The 27,826-nt window shown below is 37.5% G+C and overlaps 1 protein-coding gene across 2 annotated transcripts in view; it reads right to left on the bottom strand.

The window, feature by feature from the left end:
• ADAM22 (ADAM metallopeptidase domain 22) overlaps positions 1–27,826 on the bottom strand; it is a 125,419-nt gene that overhangs the window by 86,301 nt on the left and 11,292 nt on the right. For both annotated transcript variants that reach the window (XM_030445905.1, XM_030445906.1), the window contains exon 3: positions 20,248–20,324. In XM_030445905.1, the coding sequence (XP_030301765.1) occupies positions 20,248–20,324 (77 nt within the window). The remainder of the gene's footprint in view (positions 1–20,247; positions 20,325–27,826) is intronic.

The raw sequence follows: 27,826 nt of genomic DNA, 5'->3' as shown, positions 1-27,826 counted from the left end.
CCCTTATTTTGAACCTTTACAAAGCACACTGTAATTGACACAGCAGCTTTTAGAGACCTTATTCCCTATTGTTAATATGTAAATCAAAGAATATGTTCTTCAACTCTCTCCACAGATTCATCCTCCAACTAACAGTTCTCCCCTTGACACCAAACCATGGGCAATATCTTGAAGAACTACATGTACACACACATAATTTGATGCTTAATTTTTCTAAATTAACCAGGTATCATATTTTCACCACTGCTGATCACCAGCCCAAAAACCCAGTCAAAAACGTAGTGGAGTGACACAAAAAGGTATTACAACTACTGTTCTTAAAAGAATTTCCTGTGTTATTAGGCTGATTCTATCTCCTGACAGTTACTGACCTGTGGTTAACATACTGGTAGACCTTTTATTCCTTTAAATTCGGTAACACGTTAATGTCTTAGTAACAGACATTCATTAGTAACTTTTCTTACAAAAATCAATAGTAAACATCTTCCATATTATAGATTCTTGAAAAATTAAAGAGAGGAAAGAGAAAAGAGAGTTCTTGTAATGAGCAAGTTCCAGATAGCTAACCATTTCACCCAAAATATCTCACAAAGTATTAAAATAATGTGTCTGAAAACCAGCACAGAACTGTAGTATTTCAGAAAACCAGAGTACAAATTATTTCCAAATGTCCTTGGAAAAAAAAAGTGCTCTCTTCCACCCACATGAATATTTATTACTGTCTACATGATGGTATAAAAGCCTTTGACACAAGTGAAAGGGAATAACATGACATGATTGATTGGATCCCTAAATACTCTGTGCTTCTGTCTCTTTCACCCTGCAGATCATTAGAGTTCACTTTTTAGGAAGTAAAGGCAAAGAGATATTATGGAAAACAGACATTCTCCCTTTCTTTCAGTTAGAAGTCTCATTAGCTAAACTAGATCTAGATGACATGAAAAATGCAGCAAGCCCTATTTCTCTGGTATGTTCTTTATTTCACAGTTCTGCTCCATCTCTACATTCACTGCTTGTGTCACTGCTGAGCACAGTGGCTGCAGTCCTCCAGCTCGGGCTCAGCAGCGCTTTGAGCCTCACACATAAGAAGAATCAAAATCAGTTCTGCAGTTTCTGCCTGCCAGTGCAGTTCACACACAGGTAAAAGCTTCTGTGGCTTACACTCTCCTCATGACCACAGAGGTTACAGATCTGCAGCTCAGTCCCTGCAATTTTTTATTTTTTTTCTCAGAGCAATCAGGGTCAGATAAATTGGTCTGATGGTGACAACGTTCCCAGCCACCACTTTCCCTTGTTCCTTCTCCATAAACATCTGAGCTACAGAAAGAAAGTGCGGCCACTGAAATCAGACTGTAAAAGCCATTCCCATATAACCACCCCTGGTGACCATTTTCCAGCCATTTAGTGCTTCAGGTCTTAAATGTTCACAGGCTTAGAAAGACAAGATGTCCTGGCTTGGCTGCCTGTTACGGGATAGCCATGGGGTACACGAACAATAGACCTGGTGCTGCTTGGGAAAATGACTACTTGCAATTAAACAGCTCAGCTGAACTGTCCATGCATACTATTCCCAGAGAAGGTTTCTCCCAACACCCCTCCTGACATGCAAAGATGCTAAGGCACAGACTGGGCTAAGGTATGTCCAAGCATATGGCCCACAAAGTGATGTACCTCTCTCAGCAGTGTTTATTCAGTTGTTTTGATTAGGAAGGCACTATGTAAATGAAAAATCTCATTTTGAAGACAGATATGCTCTAAAAAAGGAATTTAATGCTATACGCCTGGCAACTGAAAAGACAAATGTGCTCTGTTCCTCCCAGAGACCCTCCTGGAAGCAGTCTGGGTAGGTTTTTCTAGCTGTTTTTAGCTCATCTGTGGGGCTTTTTTTTTCAGTACTATAAGTCTCTATTGTTAACTTATGCATTATTTAAAAGATACCGAGTTTAAAAATAGCTCTAACTCACCATGGGAAAACGGGAAAAGCAGTGAGCTGAAAGACACAGTGCTTCTGTCATGGATTGTTTCAGCATGCAAGACATCACAGCGTTCTGTTTTCATTTCAACTTAGTAGCTGTCTTTGACATATGCCCACCCATTTTCACCATCAAAATATCTGAGGATAGCTTAACCCTGAGGGTGCATGTTACAAGTCCCTGTGCACCATTTAGACAGCAAATTCCTACCACTACAGGTCCTGGGGAAAAAAAAAAAAAAATGTATATATATATATTCACACATACATACATAGTGAAAGCCTTTGGGTTTGGAAATTCTATGTTCAACCCTCATGGTCGGAGTTCACCTAATTAGATGAGCAGCTTACACTCTTTAATGCATTGGAACTCACACGCCCTGTCAAGTTACAAATCATCTATTATCCTGCTTACCAGACAGGAGCTGTGTTACAGTGGAGCACAGGGATTTGCCCAAGACTCAGTGAAGCAGGTGGTAGATCAGGGGACTGCCCAGCCCCAAAGGTGTTTGTAGCTACTGGATCGCCTTTGGTTCTTCCTTCAGCTGCAACCAAGCACTAGATCTGCAGGGTGGGTGGGATACAAGGAAGCAGCTTTCACACACACTGTATGTACAGGATACAAATTGCTGCTTGGAGCAAATACCAAGTATCTTAGACAAAAAGTTATATATGTGACCAGAATATAAACATATTCTTCCTGGGGCATCAGGAAGGAATTAGAGGTATCTAAAGCCAATCTAAAATCAGTTATGATCTTGACTCTTTGTTTCACCTGTAATCTGAAGTCCAGAAGAAGACAATCATCTGTTTATAAAAGCAGCAGTGCTGAGCTCCATAACAGTGAAAGAGCAATCCTCTTGTAAAAACTAATAATACATCAAGGCAATTCAAGAGAGGGTAGTGAGGATTAAACCACTGGGGCTGCTGCTAAGGTAATGACTTCATGTTTATGTACCAAGGACAGTCCTTTCCGTACATCAGTTTGCAATCATGGAGACTATCCCCCTGAAATAACTGAGGAATTTTAATTTAAATCATCCCTTTTTTATAGAGGCACCCCCCACATTGTAGGAGGCAGTGTAAATAAATTCAAGACCATGTTCTGAAAACTCCATGGGGCATCTAAACTGGGGCTAAGGTATAAATATACATACTATACCTTGAAATCCTCACTTTTTAAAAAAATAAATATGATTTGCAGCTCTTTAGAAGAACGGTACAGGAGTACTATCTGTACAGAGTGTAAAATCCCTGTAGTGCAGATATCACATGCTACGTGCAAATTGGTTTTGGGTTGCTGAAAAAAAAGGTACTGCTGAGAACTATCTCTGCAGTGAAGCCACCCAAAAAAACAGCATTAAAAGCTGCATAGTTCTAAGACCTAAGAAACAATATTATTGTTGTTTAAAGAAGACAGAGACAACAGTCCTGTAAACACTGTAAAGACATGTACAGAAATACTCCAGAACAGTAATTTTAGACAAAATCATTAATCCCATTTGGTAACTGGTGAAAGAGTGAAGACTTTAAATGGGAAGAAAAACAGAGGAGAAAGCCACTGAGACAAAAGGGGCATGGCTGGAATTAATGCCAGGAAAAGAAACACATTAAAAATAAAAGGAAAACAGGCAAAATTACAAATTGGGGAAATCACATTAAAAGGCAATACATTTTCTTCAAAGTTTTAGGGTAAGACAAAAAAAAAAAAAAAAACCAACCTCTGTTACTCCAACACCCTGTGCCTCCAGCATGAACACAGTTCATTCTTTCCAAGTGGAAATGCAATTTGAAATTTATGTGCTACAAACAAATTGAGGAACACAAATATCCTGGACAAAAACAGCTGTATGCAAGATGGGACAATGCAGCACATGAGCTAAGACAGTAAGGCAAAGTCCCAGGGGAAGGAGAATTAGTTCTGAAGAAAAAATTTGAGAGACTGAGAGAGCAAAGTCATCAGATGTTGAGCAAGGTAACTGCAGTACTTGCACTCAATGAGTTCAAAGGGGCATCTGAGTAAAGGGCATATTTTCCTACATCCCTAAAGTTGGAAAGTGTCTAACCCCAAAGACCCATCACACTTAGCACCATGGAGCTGGGGAAGAATTTGTTACAAAGACAGTGCAACTGAAAAACAGGATGCTATCAGGAAAGCAACAAAGTCGTGTTCTCTAAGAAAAAAGAAATTGAATAGTGAAAAATTCCATCTTTAGAAGAAATATAGGGATAGAAAGATGCAATGGAAGGAGCATTAGTATCTATAGGTAAAAATTTGCACCAAGTTACAGCAAAGACAGAAAAAGCAAGCACCATTTTCTAAGCTTTCTGAGATCTAGCAATACCAGTGTGAGAAGGAAGATGACAATATCAACACAGCAGCAGCAGCAGCAGCTGCCTCCTCTATAGCACCCTGTGACATTCTGGCCAGCAACATTTTTAAAGGGCAAGGCAAGAGTTACCTGAAAATTACAAGATCCTGTTCATGCAGAACAGGGCACTGGCTGAAAAATGAAGATGACATTTTTCAAAAGCAGTTAACACTCTCCTGGCTTCTTACTTCATGTACAGCTTAACACTTTGGGGGTATTGCCATTATTTTAATATTGGCTTTTTCCATATGTATATATATCTATTTTTTAAATTTATTTTCTTAATAAATACTGGCTTCTCTATATATTGATCATTCCCTCCTCTGGGGGTATTGACATTATTTTAATATTGGCTTTTTCCATATGTATATATACTTATTTTTTAATTTTTTTTTTTTATAAATACTGGTTTCTCTATATATTGATTATTCCCTCCTCTGGCTTACTCTGTGGCAATGTAAATTCCTTTGTCTTGTGGCTCCTTTGCAGTCAACTGGAAGATTTTGGTTGCCATCTGGTCTAAAAGGAGGTGAAAGGATTTGTTTATTTCTGATACATTCCTCTGCCAGCTCTGCTGCTGACAGCTGAGAGGTGCCTCCCCAGCCTGGTATTCTGTCGCCTTCTCTTAAGTAAAAGTTTTCAGAACACCCAGGGAAAATGCCACTACATGGTTAAAATACATCAACAATGCATAAAAATGCAGCTTAAAAATTATACAGAACACCTACACTATTTCAGTAAGTATATCTGTAGGTTCCTACAGATAGCTGTTGTTTTAAGAGCATTCTGCTCTGGTTGGGGTATTAACTGTCCATTCATGCTTACAAAGTCCTAAATGCTTTGGTGGATGCTGATCTCAGGATCTGGCATCTCAAAGGTGCTGAAACACTGGCCTCTTATTCCCATAAAGTTTTTAGCTCCTGCTGTTTGGCTTTCCAAGGGCAACTGAAAGAGACTTGTTAACAATGTTGGTAACTGCTGTACTTCAAAAACAGGGAGATAGACAATCCTGGACTACAGCATGCAGCAAAGGGGATATTAGATCTGAGGCCAAGTTCTTTTTTTAGGATATTTGCCTGCAGCTCCTGCTGAAGTCAAGCAGAACTACTGATGTTCATTCAAGGGCAAGATTTGACATATAACATTTTTTTAACGCTATACACAAGTCTAAATAGGGAAAATATGAAGTGTGTAACTGAAAACTAGCTATTTTGTTTGGATAAAGCAGAAGTGAAAGGCAGCAGCTCTCAAGATCAGCAGCATAATTTAGTTTGCCATAGCCTGTGTGCAATTCTATTAGCATCTTCTCTTGGTTTTGCTGGGGTGACACAGCTGACACAACACAAAAGTATTAATACATCTTTATGCTGTCTGAATTCTCAAGAAGGTTTCTGTCTAGAAATACTGAAGGACAAGTGGGCTGGATATATGGAGAACAAATCATGACATGCTCCTTCCCCAACCATTCCTTCAAGTTCCATGCTGTCAATTAGGAAGCACCATGGAGATCTTTCTTCTCCCAGTGCAGGCAGGCAGGAACTGGTATTCTCAGCAACATAATAAAAAGGGATTATATCCACAGTGACTTACAGTGACCTGCAAATGATTCTTACACTTTAAGGCTTCTTTCAATATACCAAAACCACTGAAAAAGTACACATTTTTCTTTGTTGAAGATAAGCTTAAATACTCTTCTTACTCCTGCTGGCACAGTGAAGTGTCAGCATGCTGCCTCCATGTTGCTGTTTTACTTTCTGCACAACAGAAAAAGGAGCAGAGAGAATAATAAAAAGACTAAATCTCAGTCATGTAGTACTAAATCAATAAATAAATCCCTTCTTATGACAGGCTCTGCAAGGACCAAGCAGCAATTGCCTTGTTTTACTCAAGTTCATTTCATGAGAAATGTGACTTGCTCTAAGGAATTATCTGCATGATTATCAAAGTGGAAGAATTGAAACCAAAATAAAACCAAGAGTATTTGCTTCCAAAAAACCCCTGACCTTTTAGAATTTATCTGCAACAAAGTAACAGAAGTAGGAAAGCTCTCACTCCTCTGATATGTCGAAGTGCCTCTTGTTCAAACTGCTCATTCATGCTGGAAGGTGGGACAGAAATGTAGAGCACAAAATTTGAAAGAATCCTGCTAGGAGGTAAATGCTCAAGTACACCTCTCATATGAGAGGCCAAGTCCATAATTTGCATTGCTCACATTCCTCTAATGTCTGCACATCCAGACAATGTCTAGACAACTCTACAGTAAATCAGTCTTTCTGTGAAGCTATTAGCAACAGGACCTATTCAAGAATTAAAGTCTTGCATTCAAATCTACCTATAAAGATAAGGCAGATATGTGCCTGTGTGTGTATGTATGTGTGTGTGTATGTGTATATTCATATGTTTATTTTTAAAAAGCATAGAGAAACTTAGTAAGGTTAATAATACATTGGGCTATTTCTGAAGAACTGCTGTATACTGTTTCCTTGGATAGTCTGACAGCCCCTACCTGTCCCAACTGAATGATACCATTAGCTCATAGAAATGTACTGGTCTAATACATTGGCATTACAGCATGGGCCAACATGAAGGCTGTCACAATGATTGAAAGATTAACACCTATCAATGGAACATCTAAATTTTGGTCTTTTTTTTTTCTTCTTCTATTAGAGATAATTTTTTGTAGAAATTCCAAAGAGTCAATAGAAGTGAGTGCTTGGTATCCCTCAAATTTAACTAGCACTGCAGCTTATGAAGATATTCAGGGAAGTTTTCACCCTTTCTGGTACTTAGATGAAAGCCTTGTTTTGGTCAGTGATTCTAAGGGATTTTGGTCAGAGATTCTAAGAGACAAAAAGAAAATAAAACTTTTCAAATAGTTAATGACGAACTTATGTTATTAGACTTGAATGATGAGCTCATCTAGAAATAGGAGCCAAGTAAAAATGCTTGAAATACTAAGAAAAAAGTTTTGTTAATAAAGTTAACAGGTGATTTAGGAAGAAATGCAACAGTGCCTCAGTGTAATCTGGCTTTAAAGTACAGGACCTATCATACAGTATTCAGCTTTACACTGGCATAGGGATATTTATGCATTGAGTTATCCAAAATTTTATTATTAAAGATAAGACTTTTCTATGCTATATGCCAGCATGTACTGCCAAGGGAAGTAGGATTTATTGAAATAAATTCTGAAAATGCAAATGCAATTTTAAAATGTAAATCACAGAAAGATTAATCTGAAGACTAAATAAAGGTACACTTCTTCACTTTCTTCCCCACTGTCCCCACCATTGTTACAGGCAGTATGTTGATTTTCTGCATACATGGTACTAAAGTCACTGGGTGCTGGTACAAAGGTCTTCAGGACACTACTTTTGTGCTGCTGTGTCCTTCACAACTCTCTGAGGTCTAAGCCACCCCATTCTAGCCTAACTGCACATCTGCTTCAGCATAGAGGAGAAGCTGGGCAGTGGGGACAATCCTACCTGCTTACACAGGAGGAAGGCATGGATTATGGGTCATGCTCACCTTTTCTTCTGACTACTTTCTTTCTTAACCCAGTAAGGTCCAAAAGTAAAGTATCTGTAGATCACTGGGCAGAAGGAAAAAAAATGGTTTAACTGTCTCAGCACACCTCATGCAGGGAAGAAGAGGAATATGTCTCAGCACCAATCTGTATTCAGTCTACGGGAAATTCCGCCCTCAAGAAGATCAGATCAGTGGAAAGATCACAATAAGTGCCTGAGCACTGAGATAATACAGACCCAAACCCAAAAGATATACTTCTAGTAGAGTAAGTTCACAGTATTTTCATTGGCATCAATACTGCAAAAGATAAAAAACTATACAACCTCTCCTGCCCTCAGCATCATCTGTTTCCTTTCAGACATCTACCACCAACCCTCTTCAGTACTCTGACCTTGAAAGCAGATACCAGTATCTTTATCTGTCAAGCTTTTGGGTGTAAACCATGCAGAGCCTTAAGGTGAAATGTCCAGTCATTTGTTAGAAACATAATCATAAAGAAAAGCTCACCTTGTCAGTCAGGTAAACTCACAGGTCAGATTCCAATTTAGATACTGGTGAAACAATTCCCTGGGAATGTGAGGGATAAATGAAGGAGCATCAACTGAACATGTTAAATCCAACACTCAGTATTTGAAGGTCTGCATTCAAACATGGTTAAGACCTTGCCAGGCTAACTTAAATCAGATTTTGATGGGAAGGGCAGAAATTGCATTAGCCAGCAAACCTGTATGCTTGGACCTAAAGTGCTCCATTTCTGATGTCCAGAGGCAGCAGGACTGGAATGAAGGTGAAATCAAATGACCTTCATGGCTCAAAACCCATAAAAGCATAAGCAAGATCAGTGCCAGTGATCAAGGCAATGGCAGAAATTCATCCCAGTCTTTCAGATTCCCAGCTGCAAAATTATTCCAGTCATACCACCAAATACGGAAAATAAACACATTCAAGAAGAGATGAATTGCATCAGTTGAATGCCCACAGTCTAACTAAGGAGACAGACAAAAGGAAGAGGAAGTTTAAGTACAGCATAGCTGCCTGATTCAAGTGGCAACACATCACATATTTGCAGGACATTAGAATGTTATTATATCTATTCATATTGTAAAATTTCTAGCACACAAGAAATCCATTAGCAGTGATGCTCTGGCATACCACCAAAGAGAATTACACCAAAAAAGAAATCAAAGAATGATTACGGATAAGTACAGGCTAAAGATCAGTAAGCTCACCCAGAAAATACATTGTATCTAAGATTTAACAATTCTTCCAAAGAGAGAAAGACAAAAGAAGCCCTCTAACTTTGTACCAAAGCAAAGGCTGTGAATATGCAAATGAAAAGTTCCAGCCACCATTTTTCATTAACACTGGAAATGTATTTATATTAATCTGTTTAGCTAGACTTGGCAGCTCCTTTACAGTATCATATTTAGTTTGATGCTGCTGTTCCTCTGCAGCTTCCCCTTTTCTGATTTCCATTTCTTGATGAGCAACTTACCAGAGTGAAGTACAGTACACCAAATTAAATCCTTGGGTAATTTCTACAATTCTGTAATCAAATTAGTTACTCAACGTATGTAGAAATGCATTGATAATCTGACACCTTTGGATGGGTTCCCTTAAGTCATTGGGAGATTTCCTTTGCTTCTTATAAATAAATAAAAGCAGAGGTGATGCTAGAACACATGGCAACATAACAAAAGGCTTCAGTGCTATTTAGGAACACCAGTCCCTGTAGGAAGTGAAGATAATCTGGATTTTTACTTCTTTGCTCTAAAAATACACATAGTTTCATTACAGAAACTTGGTATCAAGTTCATTTTTTCTCCTTTCAGCATAACTTCATAGACAACTATAAAAATTTGACAGATCAAGTGGAAAGTGTGATTCATTATAAAAGCATTAATAAGCAGGGAGACAATTATAATTTCACTGTTGCCACCAAGGTTGTGCCTGTTGAAAGGAACACTGAAAGGGTGCCACAACAAGTACCACATTTACAGTGAGAAGAGGCAGCTTTACTCAAACTGAACTGCGTTGTAGAGGGAAAATCTTTAAGATAACGATTTTTTGGCTGGCCAACTTAGGCAGAACGAAAAGATACCAAAAAACTCACAATATAGAAAAAGACAAGATGATTTTTTTTCTTTTAAAATTATGCAATGTCTACCATGATTTAGAGATTCAGAACTGTCACTATGGTATATTTGATAACATGCAACCAAGGGCTTAAAATCTGTCATACCCTTTGGCCATGAATGCTTTTGTTTTGTTCTTCTTAAACAAATCCCACATCTTTGATATTCAAGCCAATCTTATTATGTCATCAGGAGGATTTTTACTTTAAGGAATGAGTACATCCCTTACATTTGTAACTCTTCTGTATATCTATACCCTCCCCAGTAGATTCTTCAGCAAGAACAAGGAGATCTGATATGAGGTAAATAACACAAGATAAGGATAAATTTGGCTATTTAAAAGGTTGGATGTTAAATTGGTTTATTTCTTTGAAGAGAAGAGGGAAGAATGATCAATAGAAAAAAAATGTGTGTGTTTTTTTTCAACTGACCTTTTACATCTCAAAAAAGGGCAGAAGCTCAATTTAGAAGAAATATGTCTTTGTAGGTCATCTTTAATAAAAATACAAGATGATTCTTCTCCTTCATCTCACGGTGTATCACACCAAATGACAGCATTTTATTTCCTTTGGGATGGTAGAAATAAAGTAAATGGAACAGATTGAGGACACATGATAACTACTCTTCAACACTGTTTTGTCATTTATTTTCTTAAAGAAATAGACCTACTGTCAACCAACCAGTCCTCCAGTCAATTGATAAAGGGAACTTTTCTGGGAACTTTTCTGGACTATATTAATTTATTGTATGGTAATACAAGCATAATCCTTGGTTAAAACATTTGAAAAGAAACAGAAAAGGGATTAAAAAAAAGAAGAAAAAAAAAAGAGTTCTTTTCAGTAATATACAATAAATGTGGCTCAGTGTTTCTGTTAGGAGTACCTGATGGCACATTTCCTTATATAACTTCTTAATGTATTTGTGCAATGTAAATTATTCTGTATTAAAAAAAAAAAAAAAAAAAAAAAAAAAAACAAAACCAACACAGATTTTAATGTCCTACTTGATAAATAGTAGTAGATGAATCAAGTAACAAAAGATATCTTATTTATACTATTTCATAACAGAACTTGGACAACAAAGAACTAAAACTGAATAGGAAGAAATTAGGTATCTGAAGAATCTGAGAAACATACTGAGTTCTGTTCAAATCAGAAGATTATTTAAAAGAAAAAATTCATTATCATATAATTGCAAAAAAACCCAGGGAATTAGATGGGGCATTACAGAAGCAACACAGTAACACTGAATCACAGACTGTGAAGTCTGAAAGCCAGGGAAGTATCAAGAGTCCAGGTGGTAAAATTGAGAGATGTAATAATTGAGATAAGGTAATGACCAAGCCAACCCTGAGCTACAGTACATCAACAGAATAGAAGTATCTTCAGGTTATATGCAAGAAGTGAGAGGTTTATCAGTAGGATACTTGCATATGAGAAATAACTTTCAATCCCTAAGGGATGCCCTCTGACAAAAGGCAATGAGCCTGACTCAGCCCAGGCTGCCACGGGGTGGCACCAGCAGGATGGGGCACAAACCCCAACAAGTAAAGGGTGGAAAGAAGGCTATGGGTAGGCTCAGTAGTTTCCTGTCAGATTTGCATTTGCTAATTGGTGCTCCAGGACTTGAAAAATCTCTTTATGCATCTGTTTTGGAAGAAAAAAGAAGTGTTCCAATAGGAAGGGGTCATTACACTGAGTGTGCTTCTCATGCTACTACAGACAGGACTAGAGAATCAGAGCAACGTGTGTGAAGGAAAGTGCAAAATTTGGTTTGTTGGTGGTTTTCTTCAAGGAAACAAACTTTCTGCACTGTGATGACACAACTGTCCATAAATGAGGTTTTACCCACTAGCAGGTGCCAACCAAGTGGAAACAATTACATAAAGGACTACAGACCACACAAATTCTGTTAAAACAAGTCTGTTTTGAGTCATGCAGTGAGGGAATATGAGGACACCAGTCATGATTCTTACTAGCAAAATGCATTTTAAAATAGTACAAAAATATCACAAAACCACAAAAATAAATGGCCATAGATTTCATAGAGAGCACCTTATATCTGTAATAGATATTGCAAAGAAAGCAAACAAGACCAATACATTGATTTGGTCCACAAAAAGGTAGACAAGAGCCTCAATGTGAATTCACAGCCCAGAAAGCCAACTATATCCTGGACTGCATCAAGAAGCATGAGAAGCAGGTTGGGAGAGGTGATTCTCGCCCCTACTCTGCTCTCGTGAGACCCCACTTGGAGTACACTCTGTCCAGTTCTGGAGCCCCTAACACAAGAAGAGCATGGAGCTGTTGGAGCAGGTTGGAGCACAAAAATGATCAAAGAGATGGAGCACCTCTCCAATGAAGGAAGGCTGAGGGAGTTCAGTCTGGAGAAGAGAGGGCTCCAGGGAGACCTTAGTGCAGCCTTTCAATACTTCAAGGTCTATATGAAAGATGTGGGCAAACTTTTCAGCAGGGCCTGTTGCAATATGACACGGGGTAATGGTTTTAAACTAAAAGAGGGGAGACTTAGTCTAGATATAAGGAAGAAATTTTTTACAGTGAGGTTGGTGAAACACCAGAACAAGTTGCCCTGAGACAAGATAGGTGTCCTCATCCCTGGAAACATTCAAGGTCAGGCTGAACAGGTCTCTAAGCAATCTGATCTACCTGAAGATATCCCTGCTCATTGCAGGGAGGATTGGTCCAGATGGCCTTTAAAGGTCCCTTCCAACCTAAATTATCCTATAATTCTATGATACAACAGGTTTGTGTACACAAGTCGAGCACTGTTATTTGCTGGGTAAGATGTTCCATATGTTAACAACATATTGTTTTAATATTGCCTGCTGATTCAGTCTCTGGATTAAAACCACATTTCTTAAGTAGAACTGCTGTCCTGAGAAGAGGGCTTAATAACCTGCTCCTCATGTAATGATCTTGAGAATTCAAGACCAAGAGCTTGTATGTGGATGGCTATTCAGCCATCTGTTAGGTCCTCTCATTCCCCCTAGAAAGCCTAATAATTTCTAGTATATAGCTCCATGCATCACTTGACTGCTTGTCTAGTAATGGGGATTCCAGTTCATTTCACTGCTTAGCTGAGGAAAGTATTTGAGCCCCAAGCTGAAAGGCCCAGAGCACTTCCTGTTTCTCTAAGTGCTATTTTTAATGCACACATACAGAAGGTCATGATACCAAAGGAGTTCTCAAGGAGAAAGTAAAAAACAGAACAGAGCAACTCAAGAACACAGGGAAAGGCATATGAAGGGAACTATCAGCAGGAAGGCTGCTGATTCATAAAGGAGATGCCCTATAAATGACAACATAGAAAATACCTGCTCTTCACATTCCAGTTCATGCATTTTTCTTTTTACTATCCCCTTCACACATCTTACTCAAACTAGTATTTATATAGGTAGTCACATTGATCTGAGAATCTAAGTAACAGAAAGTACGTAAAAAAGATACTGGGTTTCTAAGACCAAAGGATAAAATTCCAATTCAACAGCAAATCCAGAAATTACACTTTGACTATCATAGTCACTTTGTAATGGCTAAATCAAAAATATGTTTAATTTTTCTTTTAATACCTTTCATAATAGCTAGAGGTTAAAGTTACTGCCAATTTGAGATACATGACAATGAAAAGATAAATTCATAGGCACTGAAACATGCTAAGAAATGTGATTCTTCCCCTAGTTTAAGACATTTTACTTCAAAGACAATGCAAAATATAGCTCATGATTGATCTGTACATCTGAGGTATTTCTATATGCATGTTTTTAAGATACATAGTTCCTAATTGATCCAGTAATCTAACAAATATAATCAAGCAAGAATGCATTATGGTAATATAATGATAATATCCCTCCAGAATAATTAATCATTTTCTTCCTACACATGCATTCAGATATACACATTAATACATTTTCTATAATTATTTATGTGCCAAAAAAATAGATAGCATGGAAAGACAATTTATTTAGTGCTGATTATCTCATCTGTTTTAATTAGTCTACTATAAACCAACAAATATTGCTTCCAATGAATGCAGTTGCCTAAAAGCAATAAAATATTCTTTATCGCATCCCTGGAGAGGAGAACAAAGTACTGACTTTTAGAAAAACTCCCTAAAATGTGTTAGGAAAATATCTTATGAGGGGATGCACAGGCTTCGTACACACATACAGCTGTTTTCAAATATTATTTTTCTTATAAATCATAAACCATGTTCAGAAACATCAGGGGAATTCACTTGAGAGTGATTAGAACTCCTGCTCAGTGACACGTTTGAAATAATAGATGAATGGAACAAATTACCTTTTTTGTTATCATTTTAACCAGAACAACAATTAAGCACTTGCAAGCATTTCACAGATATTGTTTCAAATTTCCATATCCCCATTCAACTCAAATTAGTAGTAAAATTGTGTTGATTTCAACAGCCTTCACCAGTAGCTGGTACTAAACCACAACCAACAAAAAAAAACTATTGACAACAATAGAAGAATATTCATAGCAGAAATTAGTTAACCTAAAACTAAATTAAAATATTAAAAAATAAAATGTTATGGAATATCAAAAGCAATTTACCCTTTCCAAAAGAAGTTTTAAGTAGATCATTGTACAAAACAAATTAAAGGAAGGTAATGAACTTACTGATAATCAATATACATTTATGGAAAATATTTCTGGCCAGAGAACGCTGATATTTTTCTTGTACAGGATTACAAATTCAATAATAGTAATAGTGAGGATACAAGATCAAAGAACATAGCTCATATTTACTAAAGAGTCAATTCCAAGATGGGAAGAAGGAAGTTTTGAGGGGTTTTTTAGAAAAGAAGAATTTAAAAAAAGAAAAAAGAAAAATATCTTGGAAACTACATAAAGGGGTATAACAATTAGAAAAGGGCAGGCTGTGCTACTTTTACACATGACACTGACAAAATGCAGTACTGAGTGTACAATTCAGCAAGAATACAGATAATCTGGGAAGGTTGGCAAAAAGACACAGAAATTACCAAAGGACATAAAGAATGCCATTTTATCAAAGATGCAGGAACTCGAATCTATTTTGGAACAAAAAGAAGGCTGATTTACTATACACACCAAAGTGGAAGGAATACACAATGATGCTGGGATTTTTCAGTCTAAAACTCATGTTCAAATTTTATCAGTGAGGGCAATTAACTACTGAAACAATTTATGCTTTGGTAAGTTCTTTATTCCCATATTTCTTCAACACAAAACTGAAAAGAAAATCCACAAAAGGCAGGAACTCTCTGTGATGATGTTAGGCATTCTCCCTGGCCTCAGAATATGTTTTGTGACACAGCAGTAAACTTTGAATCCTTCTCTTACCTTTCCTTGTCTTTTAGACCAAACAGAAATCTCTGTAGAACTGACATTTTTAATTAAAGAGAAGAAAAACCTATAAGCCATTCAGAAACAGCTCATGTAAAACATGTATCAGCAAAGGGTGCTAACGCAAGTGGAGGTGCTGAATAATTGCTTCCCAAAGAACAGAATCAGCCTCTGAAATTAAGCAACAGAAATGATTCGTAAGTCCAGTTTGCAATTATGACCAAATCAATTTTTCCATCACAGACCAAGGGGGAAAGAATAAATTTGCAAAACGGGTGTGTGAAAGAACGACTCTCTTTGGTCAAGGGGTGTTCTGATCACAAAGCACGTAAGTGTCACTTAAAAAGTAATGCAAAAATAGTGCAGAACAAGATTCTGTACCTCAGGCAGAAGACTGAACCCAGTCTGTATTGTGCTACTTGTAAACTGGTACTAAATACTGCAAGTAAGTTTTCAGAGCACTCTCATATGGTGAAAAAAAAGGGCATTATTTTAAGTAAGAATCAATTATAAAAATGTGATTGTACCCAAGTGGGTCTCCTCAGCCTGCATGCACAGGGCACGAATAAGAGAAGTAAACAGAGCCTGAATTCCCTCTATCCAAATAAATTGCAGCTGCTAGTGCAAGCAATTTGGACAGTGTACATCCAAGACATTCCTTAAAAAAAACTAAGAGGGACTGAGTTGGACTTTAAAGAGATCCAAAACAACTTAAAGAACTGCTCCTCCTGGGGCTTCATCTGACCATGGCTTACCACATCCTGCTACAGAGTCATTACCTAACTCATGGAGACTGTAAAGCCCACAGTACTTCCAGAGCAGGAATGGCAAACAGGTCCTCTCACACCCAAAGGCAGAAGCCCACCAGCCCAATCACACCACATGGAGCCCATCCAGCACCTGTCTGACCTGTGGGTCACCTGGAGGAACACAAGAGTCATCAGGAGGTAACTCCTGGTGGGAGCAGGAGGAGAATGACTGACCAGAAATTACAAGAGTCAGAAATGTTGTAACTGCATTTTTTTAAAACCACATCAGGAAGCTGATCCTTTTGAATTCCACACAGCCAAATGTTTACAATTGAGAGCAAATTTAGGAATATGTTTTTCATTTACAGCTTACATGACACATTGATATTAGTGTTGGAAAGCATTTGCCAAGAGAAATTACAGGCAAGGTTTCAGCAGTTTGTCTCACGAAAAAGCTGGCACTTGTCTGTCAAGCTGCCTTAAATTTTGCTTCTGTTTCCAGGATTTTTTGATGAAGTTTACAATCTGAGGTTTGCAAAACTCTAATTAAAAGACATTTCTAATAAATATTCCCTACAAAGCATGAGGAATGTCTGTATCACTGTCAGCAGAAGCTGCAAAAAACATTCAGTGACAAGGCAAAATAATTAATTCCTGGAATGCTTTCCAGTATCATTAACCAGAAATAATTTAAATTAAGACTGAAATGTACATAATAGCTATCAATATTTTCTGAAAAAGCCTCTTTGGTTTTGCCAACCTTTTGATAAACTATGAGAAAAGTGCATTTATTTCCCACATAGAGAACATCGCTGAGTTTATAAGAATTGTTTCATCTGAAAACTTTCAGACTTCAGAACATCACTGACCATCACAACCATCATTTTATGCAGTGCTGGCTCTCCTCTGGGACATGGTCAGGCACCCAACGGGAATAGAAGATGTGTGAGCATCCTAAAGGGGTAAGGTTTCTGAGAACATTCTGCCCAGCCTGCTGCTTCTTTAGGGATTATTTTCCACTAACACAGGCCCGTGAGGGATTAAATCCATGTTGCAAAAGAAAGCAGGTGGCAATTATGCTCCATCCTAGTGACAGTGTCACCAAGAAGAGCAGAGCAGTCCCGAACTGCTGAAAATTACAAGCTTGAAATCCTCCTTGTGCTTGTCACCTTTCAAAGCACTTTCCCATCAACACAAACTTGAAGACCTCAGACTATCAATGGGTTCACTCTCACAAAAAGCCATGATCAGGAAGGCCTCATTTTGTTGGAACACAAGGAGCCAGGGTACCTGCAGGTGGCCAGATGCTAGGTACCTAGGTAGATAGCTAGAGCTTTCATATGAAAAATGATGCTGCAGCTAAGAAGGGCCCTAATCATCTTGCTTGCCCAGCATGGCTACCATAAAGTGAACCTGAGGTGGTCACGCCATACCAGGGCCTGTCCACACTCCAGACAAGCACAGACACTGTAATTTTTCCAGCTGACCAACTTGCAGTGTGTTCCTTCCAAATCCAAATACATTTCTGCTGGCCTCAATTGTCAGTGTGCAAAAAGTTGTCAGGAATAAGGTTCAATAAAAACTAAAAAGTTTTGTAGTGTCTATGACAGTGGCACAGAGGACAATTATTTCTGATGGAAAAAAGAAGAGAAAGAAATATGTGACTCCTCAGAGAACTGACTAAGAACAGATATGGAAAATATACAAACACAACAGAACACGAAATAAAAAAGGAGATGTATAACAAAGCACAGGTAAATGCAGTGGAGAAAATAGACAAACTGACTGTCAGATTAAAAGATGGATTTGAAGATAAAAGAGACAGTTTGTTGCCCAAAAAGAAAGCAGCAAACAAACAAACAAACAACACTATTTGCAGACAGACATTAGGGAGCAGTGGACTTCTTAAAGTACACTGTAATTTTCATTTTGATTTTTTTTCCATAAACTGAGGAACCATATGGAAGAATTAATATTTCTCTGTGATTGTCCAGCACTGACATTGTAATTAGAGATGATGCTCAGATGTGCTCATCCATAGGAGTCACAGACATTAACCTTTAAACAACAGGGAGACTGCAAGAAAGGAAACTGACAAAGGCAGGGAGAGTCTCTCCCTTCTAAGAACCTGTGTTTTTAAATTATTTTCTCCCCTCTCTGTACCCCATACTTCCTTTAACATTCCTCAAATGTATATTATGCATAAAAGTTAATTTTACCATAGAGGCCTGCTTCAGCATGCTTTTGATATCCACAGAGGTTCACTTATAAATACTAAGCTGATATTTTTTCCAGAGGAAAGCTGAAATTGTGAACCTTGCTCCTTTCAGGCATTCAACTACTTTTCAATTATAAGGCTACTGTGGGTCAAATTTTCAAACCACTCAAGAAAATCATTGTTTTTCTCTCAATATTCACAAAATACCTACAGAATATAATATGGAGAGTAAGAACTGAAAGAGAATAAAACTATAGACAGCTTTCTGAATAGACCATCTTTCTCCACGGGAATAATAATTAAGAATACATTTTAAATGTTGTTCTGGTATACTTTACCCTCTTTTTATCTGGTGATCTGCAAATGCTATTCAGAAGCAGTATAAATGTTGATTTAAGTGTCATGAAAGAAGCCAAACATATTAATTGCCTTGCAGTCTTCTTGTTTTCATTTTGCGTAATTTGCAATAGGACAAGGACATGTTTTGACACTGTTACTCATACAAAGACTTGTCTAATAGCACTAAAGAAAACAGAAGAATCACAAAATTAGAATCCAGCTCAAATCAAATTTTAACTATATGCTTGCATGTGTTTATGTTCATATCTACACATGCATAAGAAAAAAAACACCTACAGGGAACTGTTGCAATTCTTAAAATCACATTCTCAACTTGTCTTTTCATATACTATAAGTAGTAGTAATTGTGTTTACTTTTGTTAAGATGACTTGAAATTCATACTGCAAGGTAAATCCTGACCTTTCAGAAACTACCTGTGACAACACCATTAATCTGCCACCGAAAATACAAACGGGTTTTTGCAACATACTGTAAGGTATAAATATGTAAACAAAACTAGTTTCCAACAAACACTTCCATGCTGTGGACTTGGTGCTTTTCAGAAGAAAGTTCTTCCTCTATATCTCTTTAAAAATGCATTTGTTATAAAATCATATTTCTAAACTAGCCTGTTACCCTCTTCCTGCAGCACAATGTCACTGCTGTCTGTAACCAGCAAGCATTCACATATGGTTTTTAATTCATGTCAGTGCACATCAAGTCACTGACACTGTTTAGAAGATGTTTAAAAGTGAAGAAAAAACAAAATTTGCAGCCTTAATGGTTCATCTTTATAGCAGAAGAACTTGTAGCAATTGAGTACAAATTCCTACACAGAACCACAAAACACTGTGTTTAGTTATTAGATTAATTACTTAACAAAGCATTTATGTTTACTATATTATTTACTCTCTTTTCACTTCAGAGCAGAAGAGCAAAGCAATTCCTATTTTAAAACAGCTGAACTAAAAAGCTACTTCAAAATCTCGTTACTGAAAGCCACATACCAGACTTCTCTTTAATTTTACTACTATTCAATCTTTCCTCATAGACTGAAGTTCAGAGTATGTTACTGCCTTATAGTGCTTCTCTGTTCCCAAAAGACTCTAAATGCATCTGGAAAAACTTCATTCCCAACTATCCATCTCATTCTTTTTTGAGGATTAGCTGCAGTGCAATTGCTCTATCTTCAGTACTTTACAATTGGTTATTAAAACACTAACAGCTACCAGTTTTCAGCAACTCCATCTTTCAGTATCCAGGGAGGCTCTGAGTGAATATAGTAATTTGCCATTATGGTAAAATGAAACATAGCAAATGAAATTATAACACTAAAACGTTAGTTACACTGCAGTAGCTACTAAGAAGTAACAATGGGAGTATCAAAACCTATAGTGGTACTCAAGAAAATAACAGAAGTACTTAAAATATATCACTACATATTAACTCAATACCTAGAAAAAAGCATCTGTGCTATATTACAGCCTCCAAAATGTCTGTTGAAAAATGACATTTCACTGACTCTGGGTCCTGAACAAATGTAGAGTAAGATACAGTCATTACTCACTGGTTTAGCGTCACATCTAGGATGAAAGATGATCCAAAAGCATCAACTTGGAAGCTGGCTCGAGCAATGTGGGTAGACTGCAATATTGAAAAGCCTGGGATTAGTATTCAGCCATAACAAAATATATCATACTAGTCTGTGAGTGCAGAAAGTAAATATATTTACTAAGTAATGATTTGCCATTAACAAAGTAAAATAGCATTGAAACAGACACAGAAGTCTATGATAATGAATAAAATACCCGCTTTCTGAATCTAGGAGGCTTACTCAAGTATTCCCAACAAGACAGCCTGTGATAACCTATCCACACAGTAGGGAACAGCTCTTACCTTTCATTCACATCTTTCATTCAGGGCAAGATCCTGGGCAAAGTGGAAGACTTCACCCTGGCTAATGTGTAACTCATTTCTTAACAGCTGGGATGTTTCTGCTTTGGTCAGACTGGGATACACTCACAAACCTCACCAACACTACCTGACACAAACTCTCCATTCAGACAAACTCTCATTAAAGCCCACATAGGGCAGCGATAGCAATGCACTAAAATTGGATTGGATGTGTTTCTCTGAAAAGCTGACTGACTACCTGTAACCCATCTCCTCCAAAAGGTTCCCAAAAATCCTACTCCCTCAGCAGTCACTAACACCTAAAAATGGGTGCTAGAGAAATATCTTTATTTTCTTACTTTCTCTCTCTTTTTTTTTTACTTTCTCTCTCTTTTTTCTTTCTTTCCTTCTTTCTTTTTTTTCTTTCTTCTTTCTCTTTCTTTCTTTCTCTCTTTTTCTTTTTTTTTTCTCTCTCTTTCTCTCTCTTTTTCCCTCTTTCTCTCTTTGCCATATATTTTCTCTGAATTAATTGCTTTCATTCAGACCTGTAGAGAACAAGCATGCGAATACTTCGTAACTCATGATCTGCCAGAAATAAAACCTTTATTATAGTACTAGTGGAAAAAAATACTGAGCTATCAAGTGGAAATTAAATGATTGCTTCTAGACCTGAAAACTGCCCAGAAACCAAGCAGCCATGTTATTTAACTAATTAATAAGGAAAGCTACTTTCGGGCCCTTTGGGGCAGTTTCAACTTTGTTCTTATTTTCTTTCCATTGAAATCTGCACATTAAGATTTGAAGCATGTAGACAGAGGAATTTAAGAAGAAACACTGCAGAACCACTTACAACTCTAAACTACTCTTCTCTAAATAAATACAATACAATACAGGACAGTACAACTGCAACACTTGATTTATTGAAAACTCTGGGAAACACAGGAAAGAATGGGGTAATGTGAATCATCAAATTCACTCTCTTTAAAACTACTGGCAGCATTTCAATAGGCATTAAATCCAGAAGAGTGGAGAATACCAGTTTCCCTTGAAAAAAGCAGCAACAAAGAAATGGGAAGTTGAGAGAATCATGACTTTTTTGTTTATTACATTTTTGAGTTGCCCTACAACAGACTGTGGTTTTTTTATGTTTACATACATAACCATGAGTATTAATAAATTTAAAAAAAAACAACCGCCATGAATACGTATTTACAAGCAGATGATTCCTTTAAAAAAAATAAATAAAAATCAAGACATCTTGTCTTATTAAAGGATACTCAGGCTGAGTGTCCTCTACAAAAATGCCTAGCCATGACAGTGCAGCAAATATGCATGCAGAACTGCATGATGAGAATTCCCAGATATTTAGATTGCTGTTCAGAAGGATGTAGTGTTCACTGGAAAGCATCTTAGAAAGTGCCTCAATAGATTAAATTCACCTAGTCAGACATCCTTACAACTATCCCCATGATATCCAACCTGCTTTGTAACATAGGCCACAGAGTTTCACTAAGTGATTTTTTGCAATTTCTGGATGAATAAAGAGTCAAGCATATAATTTCGACCAACTAAACTAATATGACATACAGCTTACCTTACCTGGGTAAGTAATTTTTATTTAAGTTGTGAATTGCCATCTATATTAAAATCCTACTTTCTGTCCAAATAAAGGGGAGGCAGGGGGGAAGGCTGCAATTTCCTCACATCAGCCATTTTGATCCCTTTTTGTAATTTCAGGATTACAAACAGCTTGCCCAGAATGACTCGTGACACAGCCAGCTGGTACCTGTGAGGCAATGATGGACACCCACAGCATGTACAGACACCAAACAGTACATATGGCCACCCCCCCACACACAGGACAACCATGTAGCTTCTGGCCTGCAGCAGCTCGCACATCCAGAAATACAGCACACAAAAAAACACCAACAAAACAAAACATGCTAGCATTTGCATCACATTTCCAACCCCCAGTAAGTGGAGTTTGCTCTGAATTATTTTAAAATATCATCTTGTCTTGCCAGATGTAAATTTTTAGGGTGTTGTCCATATAGATTGCTGTATAGGCATATAGGCTCCTTAAGGTACTATGGGCAAGCAATACCTTAGTCATTCCCTTGTTCAACTGCAGCACACTTGCTAACCTTAACCAACTTTATTTTACCTATCTGCACTGCAACCTTCATCTTCTGATCAAAGGAATATTGGCAGCACAGTTGGTTGCTTCTCATCATTACATTATTAAATGCAAAGAACATTCTACAGTACTTTATTATTTCTTTTCATTAGCAACATAGCTTCATTTGCCATTTGTGAGGGTTCAAGAATTAATTTGGCTCAAACATCACCATCTTAGGAGATTTTTGTAAAAGACTACTTGGGGGTTAGATGACAGAACACCAGTAACCACAAAAGAACATCGAGACATTCACTCCACTCCGACCCAACCACAAAGGAGCAGCTCCTTCCTTGGAAAGTACAACTTTCTGCAAAAACACCTCAAAAAGCACCGTGACGGCAGGAACTTGGTCAGACTGTGCCCACCTACCCCCCTTAACATGAGCCCAGGCCTGAGGTCTTTACCACCAAGACCCCCATAAGGATGGTCCTGGGCATGCACAACACAGGGGTTCAGGCAATGAGAACAGACATTCAGTATGCAGAAGTTTTCCTGGAGGAGGAGGAGACCACGCTTCAAAGCTTCCCCAGACTGGGTCCACAAATGGGATGCCACTGGATTATGTGGGTGCTACCTGTCCCCCTCTTTCTTTCCTACTTTACTTTACTACTCTCTTCTCTCCCTTCGCCCTGCTAAGTTGTTGGTGCACGAATAATGTGCCTTCTTGGATGCCAAGTGACATCTGACCTCGTTTGTGTTTTAATTTTACCTCAGAGTGGTCCAAAAGTCTGTGGTCATGCAGGGAACCAAATTGGACCATAACACCATGGTTTAGATCTGTGTACGCAATATAACCAAGTCTTCTATAAAACCATATGTTGGTACCAAAAGAGAATATGTCAGTAAGGAAGAATATAAAAAGTCTAACTTAAATTTCTAAATACACATATACTGAACACAGCCTTTGTCATTAAAATTTATTTACCTCATTCCTTTTAAGTGCAAAAATGACCGGGTTTTTTTTTGTTGTTGTTGGTTGGTTGGTTTTGTTTTTCACTGCTAGGCATATTGCATCATATTGATTTGGTCTAGGAAATTTCCTCCCTTGAACATGTCTCTAAGATAAACAATTACAAGGCTAATGTATTTCTGAGGTGACACTAGACCACAGTTATTCCCTGACAGAAGCTGTTAATGTGGATTTAAGGGAGAAAATGCCTATTAATAAACTAAGATGAAAAATATTACACAGATGTAACCACCCCCAAGGCAAGTAGTGCAAGGAAGCTCACCTTTAAATTTAAACTCAAGAGCAATCAATCATCTCTCAAATGTACAGAGATACCAAGATGCATATTTTTGATATTCAGACAGATTCAGCCCTCAAGAAATTGCAGCCCCTTCCTTTGACCCTGATATGTGGCTGTAAAACACTGCAATGCTGTGTACTGTGGGCTGCTGCCAAGACCGGACAGTTCTGCTCCATTCTGGCCACATGTTTCCATCTGCTCTCCCTTGTTTGCTCGTGTGACTACCCAGGAAGTCAGATCAGCATCAGAAAACTAATCATACTTGGAGTGGATACATTTTCTGTCAGACAAACAAGCTGATCCAAATAAGCCACACAGTCATGACACAGGACGAGGTGTGATAGGAAGAAGCTGTACAGGACATAAAAGACAGAGGAAGACAGATCCCCCTTACCATGACAGATAACATCTCATTCACCATAACAAAAAACCTGCGCCTTGAGAGTGAGAACACATTTTTAGGAAAACAATTCTTCTAAAAATCTGGTGAACAACCACAAACTAAAGAAAGGGATTCTAAAAAGTGTTGGCTCTGCATTAATTTAAAGAACATTTACCTGCTCAGTGAATAGGCCTGATGCAAAGGAAGCTTACACTCACAGACATATGTCAATAAAAGAACCCAAAGAAGGAACATAGGTACTTTTATTCCATCTATACCACCTCAGTCAAGCAGAAGGAACAAGATACCTGCAAAGGCTCCTCTAAGCCACTGAAGAAGGACAAACAATTATGTTATTCAGTTCTGAAACCAAGGAACTTTCTCAGAAAATTCGAGACTTTTTTAACAAGCATAGGCATGACACATTGAAGGCTGACAACTGAGTCATAAAAGGGGATTTCTTGGAGACCAGGAGAGATGCACTCAATGGAGAACATGAACAAGAGCCAGAAAAGGAGACTAACAACTTAATGGAAGAGTGCAGTGCTGTGCTTCCAACACAATCAAAAAGTTCTGAAACTTTAATGCAAGTGAAGAAGGAAAATATCAATAACAATTCTGAAATTAGCTGCAGTACTTCCAGATGGAGTATCTAGTGGTACTTAATGTGTACTACCTCCTACAGCAAATACCAAGCACCCCATGTATATAACACAATGATGAGAGAGCTAACTTTAGTCAAAGACTGCAAAGTTTAAGCATCTCAGTGAATGTCTGAAAGGAATCAAAAGTAAATGGAGTGGAAAGGATTATTTCGAATCACCGAGCACGAAGATATTTTACCTAAAACATTAAAAGCCTGAATCCTAGAAAAACAAGTGGTAGGCAACCCTTCCTGAAAAACCAGGAGGGATGCAATTCCAATTATTTTAAATCACCTGCTCCATGCCTTAGGGATCACTGTAGTAACAGCAGATCCATTCCAATTATGACTATTTGTTATTACAAAGAAACACAACAAAAAAATCCAATTATTTCTGATACAATCTTTTTGGTACCCTTACTGGGGATCAACTTTATCCAGAAACTGGGCCTTAAGAATGAGTACCTGTAAAGGGAACACAAATACATAAACTAAAACCAATGTCTACCACTGCAAATCAATGGTGAGCTGCATTGCCCATTACTGTACGTAACCTTAAATGTGTTTAGAAAACTTTAATTTCAAATAGGTAAAATATCTTAACCACCAATGAAATATTTACAATCCATGTACTTTAATAATCAAACTAACAAGAAAGATAATTAGCTGGGTGTTGAAAGCAGTGTAGTAACCTATTGGCTGATACTTTTTCTCATTAAAATAAGGAAAAATACATTAAAATATATTGTGATAGAATAGGCAATTCATCATAATAAATATTTCTTACTGCTGAAGTATTCTTCATAAACCATCTAAAGGCCTTTTAATAAGTTTTGCTGTAAGAGAATTTCTGTCAAAAAAGAGGCATGTCATTTAAAAAAATACAAAAATATCCTATTTATATGCTTGCCCTTTGATGTGAAGAATTTTACATTTGCTACTATTTATAGCACTGTGGTTTCTAATAAAAGATTCTGATCAAATTTGTAAAAATGTAAGAAAAGCACCAAGAGAATCGAGAGAGGATACAGAATGTTATAGCAAGAAAAAACTTCTAAGCTATGTTTCAGAGTTTGTAAGAACAATGAGGTTTTTATAGCAGATTTCTTGGTAATCAGTCACCTTTACAAAATAGTAAATTCTTTAGATATTAATCCAACATGCCCCCTCTCTATATTTATTAAGAGAATACAAACCTCAACTTTTAAAAAGTCCTTAAATTTATAACTTCAATTTATACCAGAGTGTAGGAATACAGTGCTAATTATCACATATATACATTATAAAAGGACAGTTTTCAGCCTCAGTTGTGCTGTAATAAATCCATAGTTATGCAGTGCCTTGTTGCTATATCTAAAATAAGAAATTAGTTCAAAAACTTGCTTTTCTACTTGTCCCAAGAAGAAAAAAAACAAACACAAAAACTTTGCTCAGAGACAAAATCCAGAAATAAGCCTAGGTCTAATAATACAAATAAGATTCTCAAAGCTAAAGAATATTTTTTCTAAAATATGCAATAAAGTATAAATGCTACATTATTTCCTCAGGCTCTCTCTACTGCCATTTGTAGATATCTAATTTTAATCAAACATTCAGTGTCACTGCATGGGATACACATCTCACAGCATATTAAAGAACTGCAAAATCTCTTTTTTACTTTCCCTAGCATTCTCTAAATATCTACAGGCACATTAACTATATTAGACATCATTATTTGTCATCCTTCATGGAAGCTCTCTCTTCTTATCAAGTGCATAAATCTAAATACCTATGGGACTATGGGACTTTTTTTTTTTTTGGGGGGGGGGGGGGGGGAGTTATTTAATGAAAGAATGCAGACTAGAATCATGGCTTGATAAAAAGGCTTTTACAGCTGCTTTTTTGGGGTACACTTAATAGATAAATCATTTACTTCAAGGAAAATATAGAAATAAGGAAATATTTTAAGAGATCCACATTAATTTTTGAATCCTGGATCACATATCTGTTCTCCGAGCCAAATGAGGGTGGGACAGATGGGGAGGTAAAGACCATCAGCCAGAGAGAGCACAGTGGCATTGTCCAGTTCCCTTTGGTGGGGATTCATCAGCTCTCAGCAGATAAAGATCTTGACAATGCTGTAAAACATGACCTTAAGTAGCTTTTCTCTGCATAAACACGATAGTATCAATGAAATCAGGGTTAGAAGCAAGGACTACTTGTACCTCTAAAATCCCAGTGATTTTTCTTCTTCAAGTTAAAAAAAAAATCTCCTTTATTATTGATTTGTGGGTTTGAAATCTGAAGCTGTTTGAATTTACTCAATATGGTGAAGTAAAAGGCAACCCCAGAAAAATGGATGAGGGGAATAGCACCAGGAAAAACCAGTCCTGAGCACAAAGAGATGCAGTGTCTGACGCAGGTGGCAAATCCACTGCCTGGGCAGCAGCAGGGATCCTTCAGAGGTCCTGCAGAGGTGTGATGCTGAGCTCTGATGGACTTGGCTGTATTTGCTCCCACATCTCTCCCTAGACCCCTGCCTGACACTTGAACAGTTATAACAACTAAGACAAAACAATTCTTATTTTCTCCTAAGAACTTCTTTTCTTGTTCACCTTCCTCGCTTCCACTTCACCTTTCTCAAAATTCACCAAAGGTTAAATGATGGAGCACTGAAGACAGGAAAAGTATCGGGCTGCCACTGCTAGCAAATTTAGCATGAACTACCATTTGATCTCACACATCTAAAAGGACAAATCTGAGTAACTGAATGGGCAAGATGCTCCTTCCCAAGAGGCAATCTGACACTTGTTTCCAGAA

The sequence above is a fragment of the Calypte anna genome, chromosome 2, assembly GCF_003957555.1.
Source record: "Calypte anna isolate BGI_N300 chromosome 2, bCalAnn1_v1.p, whole genome shotgun sequence".
NCBI classification, from domain to species: domain Eukaryota; kingdom Metazoa; phylum Chordata; class Aves; order Apodiformes; family Trochilidae; genus Calypte; species Calypte anna.
The sequence above is the reverse complement of the archived record's forward strand: the minus strand, read 5'-3'. Positions and strand labels throughout refer to the sequence as shown.